Source organism: Podarcis gaigeae, assembly GCF_964106915.1.
Source record: "Podarcis gaigeae genome assembly, chromosome: 8".
Taxonomy (NCBI): domain Eukaryota; kingdom Metazoa; phylum Chordata; class Lepidosauria; order Squamata; family Lacertidae; genus Podarcis; species Podarcis gaigeae.
In genome coordinates, this window is record NC_139684.1 from 41,844,128 (window position 1) to 41,860,182 (window position 16,055).

The window sequence follows — 16,055 nt, forward strand, 5'->3', positions numbered from 1 at the left end:
TGGCCACAGATGTACGCCAGTAAAGCAAGATGAGCGCCGCAACCCCAGAGTTGGCCACAACTGGACCTAATGGTCAGGGATACCTTTACCTTTTAAGCACCTCAGGAGAAAAAGATTCTACCCCTGCCCTCTCGCTGAAGAGCTAGCAGATTTCCCCCCCACACCTGCATTCTGAAGAGACACAATCTTCTCTACTACTTCATTCTGTTGCATATAGAGACCAGCCCTAAGAGGCAGGTCCTTTTCATGTTCCAACATGGGGTGTGGGGGGTTGCACATCTATTAAGATTATGTGGCCATGGCCCTCAAGCTGCAACAGGACAGAGAAAAGAGGCAATGCTTCAGATATCCCCAGGCTATGGATCTGGGAAACTGAAGCCAAGGGAGACAATTGCCTTCTAAAGGATCACAAATATACAAGCCCCACACAAATGAGGGGGTCCTTTGTGGCAGCACAAGTCATGGTGGAAGGACAACTGCACTGGAAAAACCTTCACAGTGCTTGATTTCATTAGCATGACTGGTCTCCCTGGTTGCAGCTGATTGAATAGGTGGGGCAAACAGTGTTTGTGCTTGCCAAATGCAGCTCTTAATTTCACACCTTGAAACTTCACTTTGGATCCCAAGTATCTGGAGCATCACAACAAGGCAGACATTATAATGATAGCCTATGTGATTATTAAAGTCACTTTATGGTCAGAAGCCAAAACATACCAGCCATCCTCCCAATGTGACTCATGAACTTGAAAGATTTATGAAGTTGTGGTCAATTTGCAAAACGAACAGGCAAAAAAGCAGCATTTATTAAAACAGCAAAAACATTCCGAGTATGTTTCTAAAAAAGCACCTTTCAGTGCACATATGCACAAAAAACTGTGGCTTTCTCTAAGCTACAGAAGACATTTATGCTGGGGTTTATCCCCTCAGCCCTAGCTCTACAAAGAGTCCCTTTGAATGGGCAGACAAGCACATAGCGATGATTTAATGGTTTCAAGTCCAACTTCACCAACCAATACGGAAAGCCTGTTTAAATAAAGTCTGTTGCGGTTTGTTTTCCTCTGGGGGAAGCCATTTAACACAGAGGCATTGCCCACTGTAACCATTCATGAAAAAAATGCCGCATTCAATTGCAAAAGGTTCATTTATGGAGCAATTGTCCGGCTGATGCTTCTATGACTCACAGATCCCAAGACTGGGAAAGAGAAGCTCGCTGCTGTTTTACAATACCTAGACATCGGTCTAAGAAAAAAAGAACTTGCTCATACATGCCCTGTTATGAGCTGTTATTTTTAAACATGGCCAAAAAGCTTTGATAATGAAATTTACATCCCTAAATGTAAACGTCTCTAAATAACCCTTTGGCCCCAGCTTTTAATACAGGCTATGAAGCTGGTAAAGAAGAGAAATAAACCTGGATAATGTCCATGTTGAGGTAAGTAAGTCAGCTTTTTTATTTCTTCGTTTTTAACATTTGTTAGTTGATTTATAGTGCTCAGGGCAACCCAAAGCAACTTACCACTTATTTAGCACTCTGTGGGGGTATACGTGTGTGTGTGCACGCACACATGCAGGTAACACTCCACATCCATCCTTTCCAGTCACAATTTACATACAGGCTCTCCTCAGTCTTATTCTTAAAGGACACCCCTACTGTCATGCACCCCAACTTACTACAAGGTGGCTTTTAAAGCTTGCATTTTCAACCTGATCCCCATATGCAAAAATTATACATGCCAAGTATTTTGAGCTCATAAGTGCCAAAGGTTCAGCTTTATATATAATACTTTTCTGCCCCCTTCTGTTTACTATTAACTAAACCAAGAAAAATCTCATCCAACTCATTGAATTTGAGAACAATGCTTTCAAACATTTACTAAGATATCCAGAATTACCAGCATGGAGGTCAATTCCAAAATGATGGTTTCTGGTATCTTCACTTGTACTTTGCACTATGGACCTCACTGATATGGATGCAAGTTCCATAAGAATAATATGGCTTTTTAGATCATACCCCAAAATAAAACATGTGGTGAAGCTGCTAAGTACCCTAAAATGGTGTGTTTTGTTTTAAAGGGCACAGCAAATGGAAGCCAGCATGAGTCAGTGGCTAAAGTGTTAGATCTCTTTAAAACAAAGGAGATAACAACTTAACAGAGATTAGACCTCCTTGCTCATATATATACTGCAAAAAGTCACACTTCTATAAACATGTGCACAACCTATGGCAATGCACTGCATGCTTTGCAAAGAGAGATACCATCTACTCTCTAGAAACAGTCTTCAACCCCCTTAACCTGAATTAGTGAACATCTGCTCCATTCTTTGGGACCTCAAAATAGACAGAAGGGAGCTCAAACACACACACCCCATACACAAATTCCCTCATAAGGAGTATAAATTGGCAATCAGTCCTTCCACAGGAATGTATATAGGATTTGATGTTGTTTAGTTGTTTAGTCATGTCCAACTCTTCATGACCCCATGGACCAGAGCACGCCAGGCACTTCTGTCTTCCACTGCCTCCTGCAGTTTGGTCAGACTCATGTTTATAGCTTCCAGAACACTATCCAACCATCTCATCCTCTGTCGTCCCCTTCTCCTTGTGCCCTCCATCTTTCCCAACATCAAGGTCTTTTCCAGGGAGTCTTCTCTTCTCATGAGGTGGCCAAAGTATTGGAGTCTCAGCTTCAGGATCTGTCCTTCCAGTGAGCACTCAAGGCTGATTTCCTTACGAATGGATAGGTTTGATCTTCTTGCAGTCCATGGGACTCTCAAGAGTCTCCTCCAGCACCATAATTCAAAAGCATCAATTCTTCGGTGATCAGCCTTCTTTATGGTCCAGCTTTCACTTCCATACATCACTACTGGGAAAGTGTATAGGATTACAGTTTGATAATCACACAAATTGAAAACCAATTCTCCTGATTTATGAAAGCTAGATCAATTCTGCTTCCACCTTACTATTTGCTATTCCTGACTGTTCAGGATGGATCACAATCCTTCTAAAGGAACATCAGAACTCAAACATCTCTGGTTTTGTTGCTTTCATATTTCTTCTTTTCTGGTTATAGTTATCACCTTGTTGATTTACGTTCTTCTTTGAAATCTTTTATAAAGTTTTCTGGCTTGCAGAGATGTTAAGATTTTACAAGATCTTTTTACAGTAATCGTTTGCAACATGAAGCTTGTTATTGTTCTTTGCCTTAAGATACGTGATTAAAAATTCAGATACAATCCCTTTAGTCCGCCCCCCCAAGCCGTGTATAAAAAAAACCTGGCAAGTTGCATTTGATCTTATTATTTATCTATCAGTTGCTTGAAGCACTCGACTTGTTACATGAAGCCTTCAACAATCCTAAAATAAATGGCTTATTAGAAAACAATAGCAGCTGGCTTAGAAAACATGAAGTAAATGCAGTTCAGATCTCGGTCAGTTCAAGAAGGTTTGACAAATGTAATTCTGCAATGTGTTCGCATGAATGATTGGACTCCACTATCAGTCCCATAAGCAGCATTGGCTTTAATTCTTAATTCTATAAACTGACCTTGTGAAACTCAACACCAGTGCTCATATTGGAAAGGTCTATGTTTTTCCAGGGCTTGTAATATGTCAGCACCAAACTATTGAAACCTTGGCTCCTTCAACTTTAAGTGCAAGAATGGAAGAATGTGAGACTTCAGGCAGAACAAGTGCTGAACCAATTTAAGGGGGCAACTCTCCTCTTGACTGAGGCTTACAGTCTTCTCTCAGGGGACACGCCCTTGAGCACATGAATCTGGAGCACAGTCTTTGGCAGGTCACTCTCAGACTCCATAGATAAAATGGGGAAAAAAGTGATTTCCCAAGCCATTGTACTTGTAGGAGACAGGAAGCTGCCTTTTACAGAGTCAAACCATAACGGATTTAGCTCAGAAATGACTTCAGTGACAACTGGAAGCAACCTTCCCAACTCTACGTGCAGATGCCAATAACTCAACCAGTGACCTTTTGCATGCTTAATAATGGAGCAAGGATGCTTGCAATAAGGTTAACTGTAAAGTATTTTGCAATGTCTATGTGTTATATAAATTAAGGTGTTACTCACTCAGTCATCAATTGACTGTCAGCTAGTCCTAATAGTAATGGTTAGAATTATGAGAAATTGCAGCAGACAGACATCCAAAGAATTTTCAAGTACATTGATTCAGCAAGGATGGGAAGAAGCTCCTATCCTGAATGTTGAAGAGAACCTGTATCTGCATGCTTGGGGCTCTAGAGTGAGGAAGGATGGTAAAAGGGTAAAAGGAAGAGAATTCATATGTAAACCAAATTTTTGAGTGCTGAATACAATATCCAATGAATTATCACATCTGCTACTCTTAAGTGCTGGAAAAGGAGGATTAGCGCACACCCCAGAGACTAAGCCATCAAAGTTTTGTGATTAAAATTACAACACATTTTCCTATTTTAAACCACATGGCCAAGCCTGTGGGATAGTTTATTGAAATCAATGAACATCTTTACGATTCAAATATAAAGAAAAGGGGGGGGAGGACACGCACCAAGCTTTGCTGCTGACAGCCAGAAGATAGCCTAGCTAATGTATTGGTGTTGATGCAAATGTATATATGTATAACTTAATTACTTTCTCCTTAGGATTCTAAACTTTCATTTATTTTATTTATTGAGTCTATATATTCTTGTTCATATTTGCACATTACTTTCCTAAGGGCAATATACACAGCAACTTCCCTCGCCCTGCATTATTGAATTATACCAGTACACCAGCCAATAAACCGTTCCAGCTGGCATACCAGAGATATGGCACAAGATGTATCCCATCAATCAAAACCTAACACATCCAAATCTGCTGAATCCTGAGAGCAAGACACATTGCATATCACACAGCTACACCTACAAAATGCACGCATACCAAGGTTACATACAGTGGCAGTCACCAGATTCCCTTTATGAAACACACATGATAAATGCTTGGTTACATTTGGCAACTGAAAAGGCAACTATTCCTTTGCTGCTGTGCTGAAAACAAATCCAAGACACACAACAAGTCAATTCAACATTTCCTAAGTGTTTTGTAGTTTAGACCCATTTTTAAAACAGATAAAGAATCTACACTACAGAGCAAAAGCTTCTAGAAATAAAAGCTTGCTGGGCAAGCAGAACTACTGGTGCCACTTGGATGGATCATGGCCAACACATCGGACCTGGTATATCAGAGCTTTGATTCTGTGTGCCACTGCACATTTTCTAGCACATTAACAGAATCATGATGGTTACAATATGATGAAATCTGATGTCATACTGCAGTAAAAAGAAAACATGGCTGTCAATTATCATGTTGGAAGCTGTGGTCAGCATATTTCCTTGAAGCATAAGATAATTCTGGAGCCAGACGTTTAGGAAATTAAAGAGACTGCGGCCCAAGGCCAGATAATGCATGTCGGGAACAGACAGGATGAAAAGATGAACAGAGCTGAAGAAAGCTAAGTGAGGCTGGGAATACTCCAAATATATTAAAATATTTAAAACATGCACTTCATCCAATGAAGTGCCCACAAAAGCTCAGCTCACAACCAACAAATTAAGTCTTTCAGGTGCCGTAAAACTCTTTGTTTTTGCCGCAGATGAACATAGTAGTCATATTTCTCATTGATACACACCTCTCTCTTCTTCTCTTTCCCAGAGAAAAAAAGTACACAGTTCTTGGCTGATTTAAAGCTCCATGGTAAAACACAAATCTGAAAACAGCTCCCTCTCTAGTATATTAATTTAGCAACAAAAATAAATAGAGCACATAAAAACATCCACATAGTATTAGAGGTCCACAGGCCTGGCTTGGTAGATAAGACTAAAAGCTACATATTTATTTCCCACCTATTTATTTAATCATTATTACAACTCTCCTTAGTTATGGGCCATTAAGTGACTGTTTTTTAAAAGAATGTGCATGAGAGCGGAGATAGTCTCTCTGTGTGTAACACCTCCTCACTTTCTGATCAATAAGGCAGGGAAAACTTGACATGGATCCCTTTCAATTCCACTCATTCACCACTCATTTTCTACACAAAACCTTGAAACTCATGGGCCCCTTGTCACTATACAGGAAAGGATGGGCATTTCTCAGGCAGGGACTTCTACAGTCTAGAATTACTCAATCAAAATTTTGAAAAGGAAGGAAATTCTACTGCAAAGTGCAGCATCAGAAGACTCAGACATTCTATATCACAATCCAAAAGGAATGAAAAGCTGGGATGTGTAAATTAAATTGTTCTTCTAAAGCCAGAACACTGCAACACCAAGTTGCCACAGAAAGATGGAGTGGACAGGGGAATAAAAATCAATGCCCTTCGGCACTTTAAATATCAACGTTATTATTCTATCATTATCCTTTCTTTCTTGGGCTCTTGCTTTGTCTCAGGTTCTTTGCTGGTTTTGCTGCAACAGACATACCCAGATATACAGGAATCACCCTTATGAGATTGAGCTCAGACCTTGTGCTCATCCATTCTTCTTGCAAAAGGTAGAGGACTACAAAGAGAGAGAAGAGTACTGCAGGCAAATGACCACCCACAAAGAAAATGTCAATAAGAGAGGTTCAGTTTCTAGGACCACAGTCTATACATTCCTACTTGTCAGGAGATGGGCAGCATCTCATGAAGATGATTGGCAGAGCATGATGAATCTGATCAAGAGGACTTTAAACTAAATCCTATAGGGAAAGAGAAAACAGCCTGAAGACAAGGACTATGACGCTGAGCAAAAACCAGGAGGTACTGTAGGTGCCAAACTCAACACTAAGATACCGTAGTAGGGGAAACTCAGAGCAGAATATTCAGTGCTTTCTGTGTCTATACACTAACAGGTATGGAAAACAAGATGAGCAGCAACTACTACTTCAGGACAGTAAGTATTTTTTGATAGGAATAACAGACTTGATGGGGATGACTCATGTTGGTCAATAAATAAATAAAATATAGATGCAAAAGAAAAGGAGAGGACATAACATTATATGTCAAATGTGTATGCCTTCTCAGAAATTCAAGAGAGTGAACAAGGTATCCCATTTGGGTAAAATAAATGGAAATAGAAATAAAACAACATTGTAGCTGCATTCTACAATAGTTTGCAAAGCCAAGGTAAGGATGTCAATAACGCTTGCTTGCCTCAAATTACACATGTTTCAGATAGTAGCAATCTGGGACTTCAACTACTCTGATATCTGTTGGGCAACAAACACTGCTAAGCACAGAATCTCCAACAAATTCCTGCCATGCTTTGCTGACAACTTTTTATTTCAGTAAGGGGCAGAAAGGAATGAGGAGATCAGCTATCCTTGACTAAATCTCAACCAATGAGATAAGGTAGTAGGAACTTTTTGGAAAGTGACCGTGTAATGCTGAAATTCATGATGCTATGGAAAACTAAAAGGGGAGTGCTGTTGTGTTCATGTTCTGCTTGTAAACTTCAATGGATCAACTCCGAGTACAACTAATACTGGATCCAACACTATGATTCTAAGGACAATTTACATAATACAGTCCCATCCTGCCTAAGGGATGTCCATGCAAATTTAAACAATGCTATGACCTGAGAATCACAAATTTCTAGATTGCAACATCTAAAGAAGGGCTCTGCCACCAGAGACTGAGACTGTGGACTGGGAAATTAATATGCCAAAAGGAATACACTTAAACAGTATCACTTTTTTAAAAAAATGTAATAAAAAAGAGCAGCCTAAAGCAGTAAACTGGCTCAGGTCTTGATTATGAAAAATGCATGTCACATCACTGTAAGCAGTTAACTGACATATTACTCCAACAAAGTTTGCAGGTACTGGAAATAAAATACCATAACATGTATAAGTGTTTATTTTTGAGGGGGGAAAGAGCAAGCTTGCTTTTTTGGGTACTCAATCAAGACAGTGTTGTTGGGCTTAAAACCATCTGTCCTACACCATTTTGCTCACTAGAACACCCAAAGTTTGTGTTACAGATTGGGGGAGAGGAATGTTAACCGCCATAATCATGGCAAGCAGCAGAGAAGGTAGGGATCTCTCTCACTCAGGTAAAGAAGCTGAGCACCTAAATGAAAAAAAAAATGCCTACTGAAATTGGCACGTATCCTCTACAGTCGACACTCAAGGCAGAGGATGGGAACAAAACGAGAAAAGGCAAACGCAGCAGTGTCAGGTTTCTACTAGAAATAACTATTGTGAAGCAAGAACTGATCTCAGGCCAAGCTCAGGCTAGATGCAAGGCGCAACAAGACTCAGGCTAGGTGCTGGGCTACACTACAGGAGAGCAGAGCTCTGGTGCTGCTTCAGCAACCATCAAACTGAGACAGAGAATTGAACTGCAGGTTCTAAACTTATGCCAAACAGTATCACTCCTAGGTTCTGATCCGAAGATGCCCAAGTGAATTCGCCCTCACCATCAAAGTGACTGAAAAGACCAATGGCTCCCACATCAACTCCCATATGCACACCAACTCATGGGACTGCAGTTATCATTTTCATGAGTCTTTCCATCACCTCTATGGTGAACAGAGGAAGTAAATGTCTTCATTACTTTTCTTTTACCCTGGGGACAGCACAACTTTTTTTTTTAACCTGCAGTCAAAGTCACGAGGTTGGAAGGGGCTGGAGGAGGTTCTATGCTACACCTCTCACTCATATTTCATTAATATAGATAACAAAAGAAATGTGGTTGATACCTAGAAAGAGAAATGCTCCTTAGAAGGGGAAATCCCGAACCAGTTTTCCTTTAAGCCCAAAGGAAAAAGTAATTTAGTAAAGCATACAAATCTAATTAAAGACACTTAAAGATAAGGCAAGTGATAACAACTCTCTCCTGCTCTTTCCCTACCTACAGCACCGCTTCTGTCTTGAAGAGCATAAATTTCTACTTTCTTTTATGGAAGCTGATATTTATGATGAGCCCATAAAACAGCAAGGCTCATTTCGCTGGCATTTAATGGCAATGGAAAGCAGAGCAAGACCATATATCATCACTATATAACATATATTTCAACTAACAAAACTGTGTTCTTTCCACCTGGGAAGAAAACATTTTCAATAAAAGTACTTCCCCAGGTGGAGAAATACACCTCAAAGAAAGGAGGCTCCCTCTATGTAGCCTTTATAGATTTCAAATCAGCTTTCGATTTGATACCCCGGCACAGACTTTGGGAAAAATTAAGTGCCACAAACATCGACAGACGTCTTTTGCTTCTTATCCGTAGACTACATGAAAACACTCGGATCCGTGTTAGATGTGACCGTTATGGGAACCTATCAAAGGAAATCCAAAGTTTCCATGGTGTCAAGCAAGGCTGTGTTCTTGCCCCTATTCTATTTAATTTCTACATAAACTCCTTAGTCAGAAAGATGGAGGATGCAAGTACTCATCCCCCAAACCTAAATAATATACCAATCCCAGTCCTTTTGTACGCAGATGATGCGGCACTTATTTCCTTCTCTTGTGTGGGTCTAAGAAAACTTTTACGAGCTCTTACAGAGTATTGCGAAGCTGAACACCTAATAATAAATTACACTAAATCAAAAATTATGGTGTTCTCCAAGAGAAAACTCCAACATAAATGGAAAATTAATAACCAACCTATTGAGCAAGTAACATCCTTTAGATATCTTGGAATAATCTTTGATGAGAAGGGATCCTGGTGCCATCAGATTAAGAATTCCATGGCAAATGCGCAAAGATCTTCCAGAGCTATCATAAGATTCTTCTATAGAAAAGGAGGTCAATATGTTCCTGCTGCCTCCCAGGTCTTTGTCGCAAAAATACTTCCACAACTGATGTATGGCACCCAGATATTTAACTGTCAAAAACTCAAGTCCCTGGAATCTGTACAAACTAAATTTTACCGCTCCCTACTAGGGTTACCTACCTGTGTTTCCAACACAGCCATTAGGCTGGAGGTAGGTCAACTCCCTATCAATGCCAGGATATGGATCCTGAAGATTCACTTCTGGCTAAAACTCATATTTTTCCCAGTGGGAGTGGCTCCATTGACTCTATTAGACCCGTTCCAGTCTAAATGGAGATTGTTGCTCTATGAAAAATTGAAGGGCCTGGGGCTTTCCCCACAAGAACTTATAGCCTCAGGTTTTGAAAAGGCTAAAAGGATGGTGAGCCAGCGAATAGGAGATGTAGAGCTTCAGGACCATATGAGCAAGATAGATAAATATCCAGCCATCCAAGATTATGGAAAAGGGTTCAATCTAACACCATATTTGCTGGATTTACAAATCGCAAAATACAGGCGGGCGTTTACCCTTACCAGATTTGATGTACTGCCATCTGCCTTACTAAAGGGCAGATACGTGGGCAAACCCTATGCTGAACGAGTCTGCCCATGTGGTCTGAAAGAGGTGGAAACGGTTTCACATGTGTTGCTACACTGCGACCTCTACGGGGATATCAGGTCACTGTTTATTTCCCCTATCGTTCAGAAATTTCCAGGTCGATCTGAATCTCAGCGGCTGAAAATCCTACTAGGAGATAAAAACCCAGAAGTAACACTGAAAGTGGCCAAATTTTCTGCGGCTGCGATCAAGCGGAGGGCTTTAGCTGTAAAAAAGTAAAAGACTTGACCCCTGGACAAGCCCCCTCATTTTTTAAGTCTATACATATATTGTAGTGCGTGTGTGTGTGTGTGTGTGTGTGCATATGTGTATTGCTTTTATGTATAATTTTACAATTTTTAATTGACACCATTACTCCCCTTGTAAACTATCGTTGTTTTTTCTGGTCTATGACCGTAATAAATTCATTCATTCCCCAGGTGAGAGATTAATTGTGAAGCTCCATCAGAATGCCTATCAAAGGCCCCCAAGTCTTCAGAAGGCAAAGCACAGCCTTGGGGCACATGCTAAATCTGTCAGAGAGTCTAATTAGTAAAAGCTGGTGAAGAGTGACATCCGCTGGACATGCATTATTGGGTTCCTAACCAAGTTATTCGCCTCAAGAAATCTCCTTCATAGTGCATTTTCAGCAAAAAGGCCAATGCAGGAGGAAAGATTATACAAGACAGGGTATACACACCAGTAGTAATACAACACATTAAAAACTGCTTCTTGCTAGTAAATTATGGATAGGGAATGGCTCAGTTTGCCTGTAACACTAACCCAAACTATGGCTTAGCGCAAATGTGCAAGCATGCATATCCCTGGAGAGGAGATTGCAGCCACTTTCTTCCTCCTCCAGATCTGCTGCTGATGTACTGAGAAATAGTTTAGTTTAGTGTGTCATCCAAAACCAGGCTCGTGGTTAATAATCTTCTCCAGGCAAACCACAAGCTGTAAACTAAGAGCAACCCTTGGTTATAGTTTGCAGTTTGTCTGAAATGAGTCAAACCACAAGCCTGTGTTTTGACTACATACTACACAAACCATGGATTAGGTCGCAGCAATGCAGTAGCAGGGCATGGAAGCCTGTGATCTCTTCAGAACCTGTACATTTGCACTAAGCCATGGTTTGGCTTAGCATTATGTAAGAACTGGGTCAATGCAACCTAATTTCTGTTTTTCATGCAAGATAAGAAGGCACACCAAAGTTCACAGTTCTGGCTCCAATAGGGACGCAAGAAGACTTTCTTAGGATTGGGTGAAACCATCCTGACAAACATCCAAAATATTTGGAAAGATCCTTTTCTATAGGAGGGTAAGCAGATAGAGACAAACTGAAGTTTATGGCACAGCAGCAGCTTGACCACAACGCAGCACGCACTAGTCTTGCTGCCAATGCAGGGGAATGCTTTCACCAGTGATTCACTCCCAATAATCCTTCCACAGAGGTTACTAGTATTATGTTTATATAATACTTGGAGTATGGAATCATAGACTGACATGGCTTAGATGATCAGCACTGTAAAAAGTCCAGTATCATTTTACCATGTGCATTAAAAAGTAGCAAAGCTATGAATTGTACATTCATGAAATAAATAGATTCCACTGAGTATATCTGCTAGTATCTGTAAGGAATGAAATGTTATAAAAAAAACTGGGCATGAGAGGAGCGTGAGTTGGAAAGAAACCAAAGAAGAAGCCATCCAGTAAAGGATTAGGGCTAAACATGGATGCCAAATCAGATAGGAAAGGATTTGTATGTCAACAAAAGATGTTCTGTGCTGCTGATGTGCAAGCCTGTCATTATGAAGCCAGAAGAGAACAGCTTCTTTCTGTGAGTATCCAGGGCACCTGCAATACTGAGATCACTTTCTAGCATCACATACCAGAAAAATATTCAGAAACTTGCAGAGTTCGCCAATGAATTTTAAAGATATATATAGATACAGATATAGATATAGATATAGATATATTATACAGACAGAAAATACACCCAGGTGTAGAAAGAAGTAACTGCTCAAACACAGCTATTTAAGGCAGTGAAAGGAAAGGAAAGTATAAGCAAGTGAAGTACAAAAGGTAAAGCAAAAAAGTGGTTATTCTTCAGAATAGGTTGGGAAGAACCTCCCTAAGAATCAAAAGTATTATACTACAGAAAACCCTCCAAATAAAGGGATGATAACAGAAATTCACTGGCTGCTTTAAAACAGGTGTGGGGAACATTTGGCTCTCCAGATGCAAGCATGCTCTCTTCAACCCATATTATGTCTTCATTTTATACGTCTGATGCATTTTGGCTTCCTGCCCTCTGACTGGACCATACTATCTATGAGACTAAAGGTACAGGGGCTGTGAACCACACTAAAATACGTACCAAATCAGTACCAATACATCCCAAATTCAGCACCAAAGAAAGCTTAATTCTGTGACAAAATTAATTATGCAAATCCAATTGTGCTATTTATACAAAGTTAGTGTGGAGTAGCCAGAATCTATACAGAGCCCCAAAGTCATGCCTTCTAACCACTGCCTGCTCAGGCTTCCAAGAGATTGCTAGTCATTACACTACAGATGGGGAACATCTGGTCCTCCAAGTCCCTCCAGCCCTGGTGAGGGATGATGCAAGCTGTTGTCCAACATCTGAAAGGCCATGGATGTTGACAGACGCATTAGCGAGCCCTAAGAGCTAGAAGTTTGCTTTAAAAAGCAAATGCTCAAATTGTAAAACCATATTTTTCATCAGGCCTTTGATGCATAATATGTCTGGACCACAGCATGTAGTTAATTAACTGTTCTTAACTGATTGTAATCTTTTATTATTGGTATTTATTTTTGTATATCACCCTAGTCTTTGTATTTATGTTATATAAATAAATTCTCGGAATGCTGAATTCTTCATTGAAAGGATAAAAATGAAATCCCAGCCAATTGTCCCAGGATAGACCAAGAGTGATCTGCCACCAAGCTAAAACAGAAGCCAAGCCACTTTATCTGTAATGTACCCTAGGCCCAGGCAAAAGCTAAGGCAAAATGTGGTAGCATTTCCAAGTCATTCACAAAGTAAGGGGGCGTGTTCAGTCTGTCTCACAGGAAGCAACACTGTGAACCTGACAGTGCAATAGTCCCTGAGAGGAATTCATTTGTCATTCTAAACTGCATACCAAGCTCCTGACAGTTATCCAGAAAGCTGCCCAGCTTGTTCATGCCAAGCAGATGCTCTGGAGACAGCACAGGCTGTCCTCACACATTAATGTCTTACCATCTCACTTTGTTGCATGTCTGTGTAGCACCAAGCGGGGAACCTGCCACCATGGGGACCTGGATAGGGCTATGCTGCTTGTTCATGACAAGGTCCAGTTTCTCTTCCAGTGATTTGCAAGTAGCTTCTAGGGCTAGCAGCTTTGCTTCAATACTATCCAATCGCAGGCATATTGTCTGATTAATGGAATACAGGAACGACTAGGGGAGAGAAGCAGCCAAATAAAACAGTGGTATATATATCTTCAAAGAACATACACACATCAATATTCAACTAAATGCCCCGTTTACTAAAGGAGCTCTATCAGGCCACCCGGTCTCTAAGTACAGTATGATCATCTGCAAAGTTGATGGATTATCACAGCATTATTGAGGCTTGCCTGCAAGTATCAGTTTAGAAGGCTCTGAATTGGAGGTCAAACTCCAGAACCTTGTTTTCAATGCCATTACTTTACCCTTAATATGGGTGTCTCTGGGGATATGCAGTCATCAAATCAGATGCAATGGTTTCCAGAAAGTGGTCATAATACCTATGTCTGCCTTGGACCCTCGTACCTACAGGACCACCTCTCCTGGTATGCCCCGCGGAGGACCTTGAGGTCCATAAATAGCAACACTCTAGAGGCCCTGGGCCCTAAGGAAGTCAGATTAGCCTCAACCAGGGCCAGGGCCTTTTCAACACTGGCTCCAGCCTGGTGGAACACTCTGTCTCATGAAACCAGGGCCCTGCAGGATCTGATTTCTTTCTGCAGGGCCTGTAAGACAGAGTTGTTCCGCCTGGCCTTTGGCTTGGAATCAGCCTGATCCCCTCCCCCTCTTTCCTTTTCCTTCTGTGATGGAACCCCTATTTGGGGACTTCCCTGGCTTTTTTCTGGCCCACGTAGGACCAATCTGGATAGTTGACCTTGGTGAAGATTTGACATTTTCTCCCCTCAGTTTTGATATGGGCGACCACTGAAATGAGGCTGCATTTTAAGTTGTACTTTAATCCTGTTTTTAAATTGTATTTGAATCAATTGTTATTATACCTGATGTTAGCTGACCTGAGCCCGGTATTGGCTGGGGAGGGCCGGGTATAAATAAAAAATATTATTATTAATGAAATCTTTTCATTTTAACATGAAATATTCAACTCTAGCTGATCACTTAGGTCTTTGTAAAACACATGTCCACCACTTCTAGAAACACAAGTGGTGGGGACATGTGGAGAGGCCATTTTCATGTAGTAGGCTGTGGAAATATTTTTTCTTAATGATACCCCAATCTCAGGTAAGATCTATATTGCTCTAGCAGGCCCTAGGGCTTGATATCTGATCTGTTATCCTACGCCTCCCACCAAAGTAATTTTTAATCTGATGTTCCAATAGGTTTTAAACTAAGCGGCACTTTGGTTGTTTTTGGAAACAAAGTAGGGATATAAATATTTTATAATCAATTCCCAAAGTTTTGGGTTCTGAAGCAAGTTTGGTAAATATACATACACACACCCTTTGTGCAATTACTGTGATTAATTTCCTAAAGAAATAACAAAAGAGCAGCATTAAGAAGAACCTTCCCCACACTACGAAATATTTTTGTTTTGATTTTCACTTTGTTTTGATTTACTTAAAGAAATTTCTATTGTGCCCCCTGGTGGACTTTAATTAAAAGTTACACAGAAGAAGCAAATTTAGCCCGTTAGGTTAGTTATTCAAGATAGAAAAAACAGCTTGGAAAAAATACACTGCTTAAATTAACTAGTTAACAAAATATTAAGCAATTTCCCTACAGAAGGAGCTAAAGCATACAATAAAATTTAGCCCCTGAAGGGCTTTTGATGCAACCAACTCTACTATCTGCCCAATAGCCCCATAGACAAGTACCTAGTACTAGGAGTATGGAGTCAATCTGCTGTGGCAAGATTCTTGGGTTAGCTTCTGAAGCCTCTGTCTCTGTCTTTCTTAAGGAGAACAAGAAACCTGCAGCTGCAGACAATTTAGAAGTCTTTAGCCCACAATACAGAGATGGGGGAACCTGTGGACCTCCAGATGTTGCTTAGCTACAACTCCCATCACCATTGGTTATGATGGCTGGGACTGATGGGAAATGGAATGCTACAACATCTGGAGAGCCACAAAGTCCCCATCCCTGCAGTAACAGAACCTACCCTTGTCCATCCAATACTTGACAACATGTAGTAAATAACAACAAATGTCCACAGGCACCTTAATTGAGGGATCCTGGCAATTAATTTCGATCCGTTGACGCTTTATAGGTGGGTCTACATCTTCCTCTGTCACATCATGATTTTCCAACACAACTGCAAAACAAAAACAGAGAAGCTACTTTCAGAATTTCCAGAAAGGACACTGCACAACCAGTACAAATTAAATACAGCCTTTGAATGCAAAGTTGCCATTTGAGTACATGCAAGGAAATTCCTTTCTCCAA

At 40.5% G+C, this 16,055-nt stretch overlaps 1 protein-coding gene across 3 annotated transcripts in view; it reads right to left on the reverse strand.

Moving 5' to 3' along the window:
• The window catches only part of BANP (BTG3 associated nuclear protein), a 153,482-nt gene that overhangs the window by 123,353 nt on the left and 14,074 nt on the right, over nt 1-16,055 (reverse strand). For all 3 annotated transcript variants that reach the window (XM_083754570.1, XM_083754571.1, XM_083754572.1), the window contains exons 3-4: nt 15,830-15,924; nt 13,627-13,826 (exon numbers count right to left, since the gene is read on the reverse strand). In XM_083754570.1, the coding sequence (XP_083610696.1) occupies nt 13,627-13,826; nt 15,830-15,924 (295 nt within the window). The remainder of the gene's footprint in view (nt 1-13,626; nt 13,827-15,829; nt 15,925-16,055) is intronic.